The 5121-nt window shown below is 59.1% G+C and overlaps 1 protein-coding gene across 1 annotated transcript; it reads right to left on the bottom strand.

Annotated features, from left to right (window-relative positions):
* Positions 1 to 940: 940 nt before the first annotated feature.
* On the bottom strand, positions 941 to 5114 carry FBXW5 (F-box and WD repeat domain containing 5). The gene is made up of 3 exons (XM_039561895.1): positions 3746 to 5114; positions 3211 to 3423; positions 941 to 2754 (listed from the first exon to the last, which is right to left on the bottom strand). The coding sequence occupies exons 1-3, from the start codon at positions 3865 to 3867 to the stop codon at positions 2508 to 2510; spliced, it is 582 nt and encodes a 193-aa protein (XP_039417829.1). The 5' UTR covers positions 3868 to 5114; the 3' UTR covers positions 941 to 2507.
* Between the last annotated feature and the right edge of the window lie 7 nt (positions 5115 to 5121).

A 5121-nucleotide genomic window follows, 5' to 3' on the forward strand; every position in this document is an offset into this window, starting at 1 on the left:
TCGTTGTGTGCACAGCAGGGAGGAGGATTGCCTCGGGGTGGGGGGTTTCTGTGCTGGGGGCTTATTTCTGTGCTGGGAGCTCTCCCCAGCTCCTGTCTCCTTGCAGGAGCATTCCCAAACAAGGAGGAACCAGGGGCCGGGGAGGGCTGTAATGGGAAGGGAAGGAGCTGGAGTCTGGCTGCTGGAGCTCTGCTGGGCCAAAAGGCCACTGGGAGCCGGTGCAGCAGCACTGGGCCAGTGGTTCCAGTGGTTCTGCTGCTGAGGCCAATCCAACACTCCTGTTCCTGGGATGTAACAGCTCTTGAGCTCCTCCAGAACAGGCTGCTTTTCCCTTGCTGCTGTGGGGAGCCTGGTGCCTGCAGGCTGCCTGTTCCTGCCCCTCCTGAGCTGCAGCACCAGCCCAGGGACTAAACCCATGTGGGGCAGCAGCCCAGTGGCCTCTGCTCACTGTGTGTAGAAGAGACAAACACAAGGGATGCCCATGCAGGCCTGTCCCCTCTGGAAAGCCCTCAGACCCCCTTCACACCACAGCAGCTGCTGCACCAGGAAGATGCAAAGGGCAGTGAGGGGACAGTGGCAGTGCAGCTCAGGAGGCTGCTGTGGCACAGGAATGCCAAACAGCACTAGAGGGCTCTCTGCTTACCTGCTCCGTACCTGTTAGTGCTTGGAGAAACATAAATCCAGGAGGGATCCAGCCCCTGGCCTGTGCTGGAGCCTCCAGTGTTCATCCCTGGCTGCTATGGACCCTCGCTGCCCTTCAGCCATCCCCTGCCTCTCTGCTGTTGCTCACAGCTCTCCACCCAGACTCCCCAGCCCAGGGCAGGTGACCACGGGCTGGGCAGCAGCTCCTGCAGTACCCCAGCCCAGCCCTGTGACAGTCCTGGCCTCAGCTCTGCCTCAGCAGAGCAGCGCTCGAAAAAACAAGCTCACATTGCAGAGATGCTTTAGCAGAGTATTTATTCAATGCCAGAGTGAAGAGCAGTACAAACAACACCTCAGTGCCTCGCTCGCTGCTGCACCGAGCCACGGCTGGAGAGTTCACAGTTGGGGGAGGAGGGAGAGGCTGTTCCTTCGCTGTGTGACGAGACAGAGCGGGATGTGGAGCTTGTGTGCACACGCACACACGAAGGAACCCCCCATTTCATGACAGAAAACCTGAGTATGGGGGTTTTGGATGAAGCTGGGGCACAGCAGGACACAGGTGCCGACCCTCCTGCTGCAAGGGCTGCTAAAGCCATCAGTCAGGTCTATCAGCAACCCCAGACTGGGAATGGCACAGACCCCTGCCCTGGGGCTTCCAGGGGGGCCCCAAAATGCCTCCCCCTGTGGCTCCTTCCGAGCCCTGCTTCCAGGAGCGACGGCAGCTCCTGGGGCCCCATCTAGGCCAGGTCAAGATTAGGAGCTTAATTTTAGACTCTGACATTTGGGTACCTGCTACAGGGAGAGAAGCTCAAGGGACAGACAGTGAACACTACTGAGTCTGTAATAACTCCAAGTGACTGTCTCCACTGCCCACAGGGGCCTGGAGGAGCTGACCCCTTCCATGGCAGGTCAGCCCCAGGAACACAGAGCTTATTCAGCTGTCACTGCAGGCGGGAGGGCTCCGTCCCCATCACCTGCAGGTGAATGAATACCTGCAGCACCCGTGGGTGCCTACACCTCTTCACAGAGAACATACCAAGAGAACCTAAAGTGCCATGATTGGGTAGCATGGGCAGGAGGTAAGCTGTCCTCCTGGGTACCCCAGAATGGGACAGCAGATCCCCCACAATAAATACGTTCCCGATCCATAGCTTATTGAAGTGCTACTCAGAGGAAGACAGAGGCAAGTCCAGCACCATGTTACCACCAGCCCTCCCCCCTCCCAAGTTTGAAAACTGGCGATACCAATACACAGACCCTGGGGCCAGTCAGGTTCCCAGCCCTGGCCCTGCTGTCCCCTTACTGCCCCCAGTCCCTGCTGCCCTCCCGGGCAGAGGTGCCATGGGGAGGAGGCACTTCACGTTCCCCCACAGCCAGAGGAGTTGCCCGCGGAGCTTTGGGACAAACACACATTAATAAAACGCCAATATTAAGAGAGTCCTGCAGTCAGGCAGCGCAGCTGCACCGCGGCTCCTGCCAAGCGCTCTGCAGCTGGCAGCTCCCAGTGGGGCCGGCCACATCCCTGGCTCACACAGACCCACACTGGACGTGCCTCAGTGTCCCCTGAGCCCAGAGCTCACCCACAGAGCTGTGCCCAAGTAGCAACGCTGGTGAGAAGCTGTGGGAGCCCACCCTGCAGTGACCAGCTCGGCTGCTGCCTGAAAAGCCCACAACAGGGCCCCAGCTCTTATGTCCTGGCCGAAGCAGATGCTTCAAGGAGGAGGCGATTCCCGCTGCCAGGACCCCTCCTGGATCAGCCATAGGATTTGTGTGCCTAGAGCTCATCTCTGTGCAGGGCTCAGGGCTCTGTGAGCACAGAAGGAGGTGCTGCAGTGAGGAAGCTGCAGGAGCAGATGTACCTGGGTTCAGCTTTTCTGGTTCATGAGCCAGGAGAAGAGCAGTTTCCTGGGCCGGGGCCTCCTGGCCTGCCGGACACGCACGGCCCGTGGAGACCGCCACACCTTGATGGTGGTATCGTCACTGGCTGTCAGCAGCAGCTCCTGCTCCACCGGGCTGAACGCCACTGAGTTCACCACGTTGTCGTGCTGCAGCTTGGCCAGGCAGATGTTGTAGTGCCGGTCCCAGATGTAGCCGTGTCGATCCTCTGCCCCGCTGGGGTGGAGAGACAGCGGTCAGGGTGTCCCACTGGTCTCAGCGTCAGCCCAGCAGCCCCAACACCCTGCTCTTCCCACCCCCGTCCTTCTGCAGGGATGCGGGCAGAGGATACCCTAGCCCCTGTCTCCATGAGCTTCATCCTGTGCAGGCGGCTCCCTCTGGGATCCAGGGCCTCTCAGCTCACCCCACAGCACCTGGCAGCTCCAGGAAGGGCATTTACCACCTGCCACCAAACACACCACAGCCCCAAATTTACCTTTTCCTCAGGGATTTACCGCAGGACCAGGGCAGCCACCCTTTATCAGCATCTTCCAAATCAGTCCCTCTGTTCTTTCCAACCCCATTCCCTGCTCTGCTCCCAACACACAGGAGTGTTCTGCTCACCTGGCCATCCCACAGCAACAGCCCCAGGCCCTCCCAGATGCAGGGTCAGGATCCTGCCCACCCCCTCACCTCGCTACAAAGTCCCTGCTGACGTCCAGGAAGATGAAGAAGCACTCCTCGTTGGGTGTGTAGGCCCGGTGCGCGCGCAGCGCTCGCTTCACCTCCTTCATGGTCTTCAGGTCGAACACGTGCAGGTCGATCTCCTCAGCGATAGGAGGTGGCTGCATCGGGTCTGAGATGACGCAGTCCTGGGGCCAGGCCCGGCTGTTCACGTACAGGTACCTTGGGGATGGCAGGGAGGGCATTGGATGGTTTTTAAGGTACCTTCCAACCCAAACCATCCTAAGATTCTATGGATGATCTGCCTCAGGAACAGGACCCATTGGTGTGGGCAGCTCCTCCACGCTCAGAAGGAGACACCCTGTCCTGAGCTGGCTCAGGAACACATTCCTGCCGCAGCCAGGGGCGATGCTCAGCAGCAACACGCTATCAGCACCTGGATCAGCAGGCACCCAATCCATCCACCACAGTCACTTCATGTCCTGGTTACCCCACAGAACCTGTGAGCAGTTCTTGCCCAGTTACTGAAGCCCTCTGCGCTCACCGGTGGTCAGGGGAGAGGCCCATGCCGATGATGTGCCCGTGGATGTCAATGACATGATCCAGGGAGTCAAAGAACTCATCTGAGCGCCGTTCCTCCCCCAGCACCGGCCCTGCGGTCGTCATCTGATGGGGCAGGATCCTTTTAATCCCTGTGGGACACAAAGCAGAGGGAGGCAGTTCCACAGGCTGCTGCCAGCAGCACTTGGGGAGCTCCCAGGCTTCAGGGAGGGGCTTCCCTTGGTGCGGCTAAGAAAGGAGAACCAGCTTGCTGGGCAAGGTCTAGGACAGGGTTGCTGACCTGGCTGGGCTCCTTCAGCTCTCCAGGTGGGCTTTGGGCCACGACCTTGCCCATGAGCAACCCCCTGGCACATCCAACCCCAGACAGGGGGTGCGTGTGGGTCCAGCCGAACCTCGCCCTAGCCCATCTCTGGAGCACATGGAAGCTGCGTTGGCTCAGGAGACATGCTAGCTGTAGAAGGGTTTTTCTCCTAAATGAATCCCTGGGCTGGGCCCATTCTCTGCAGTAGCCAGCCTGGAGCAGCCCAGCAGATGCACTGGCTGTGGCAGGGTTTTCCCCTGACACTGTCAAGGGCAGGCGGGGATCTGTCCCAGAAGGCTCAAAGAACAGACATTTAAACCCAAATTGTGCTCAAGGGCTTTGTAGCTTCTGAGCTTCCTGACTAAAGGAGACAAGTGATGGGTCAAGCAGTGAGCCACTGTCCCCTTCCAGCTCTGCAGAGGTCCAAAACACAAACAGCTCCACAAATGGTCCATCCCCAGTGGCTTCCTGGAGGACCCCTGTGAGCCTCAGCAGCTCCTGGGCACACACAGGCTTCATCCGCAGCAGGTCCAGGGCGAGCTGGAAGGTGGCCCAGCCCATCCCACCCCATTGCCCCTCTGCAGGAATTGCTAACACCACCCTTGATTTTAGCCCTCTCCTGCAGCCCAACAAGACATGGGTGACACCCCACTACACCCCAAGTTCAAGGCCATTCCCAATATCTCTGCTCCTGAGCCTGGGACCTTTGGGACATGACCAGTGTTCTTCCACCTCACTGGTGCAGCTCAGCAGCATCTTCATCCTCACTTCCACAGCACCATGCTCCCCATTCCAAACTGAGACATACATGAGTCAGCAGGACAGGCTGCTCAACCTGGCAGCAGCACGAGGAATGGGAACTCAAGGATTTCAGGCTGGAGCAGCACTGCACAGAGTGGGAGGTGAGCAGAGAGTGAGCTCCTTCAGGTCCTGGGGGCACAGAGCAGGTGCACAAAGCCAGTTCTGCACAGAAACCAAGGGACAAAGGACACTGCAGTGACTCATGGTGGGACAGGAACTGTCCAGCCCTTCAAGCAGCAGCCTGTGCTGCAAGTGCT

This window comes from Corvus cornix, chromosome 17, assembly GCF_000738735.6.
Source record: "Corvus cornix cornix isolate S_Up_H32 chromosome 17, ASM73873v5, whole genome shotgun sequence".
Lineage (NCBI taxonomy): Eukaryota > Metazoa > Chordata > Aves > Passeriformes > Corvidae > Corvus > Corvus cornix.

Coding starts and splice junctions, on each gene's coding strand:
- FBXW5 (XM_039561895.1), bottom strand. CDS start 3,867: ATGACGACCGCAGGGCCGGTGCTGGGGGAGGAACGGCGCTCAGATGAG. Junction 3,424..3,745: donor GGCCTCTCCCCTGACCACCG/GTGAGCGCAGAG, acceptor GCCATCCCCAAG/GTACCTGTACGTGAACAGCC. Junction 2,755..3,210: donor AGCAGGGACTTTGTAGCGAG/GTGAGGGGGTGG, acceptor TCTCCACCCCAG/CGGGGCAGAGGATCGACACG.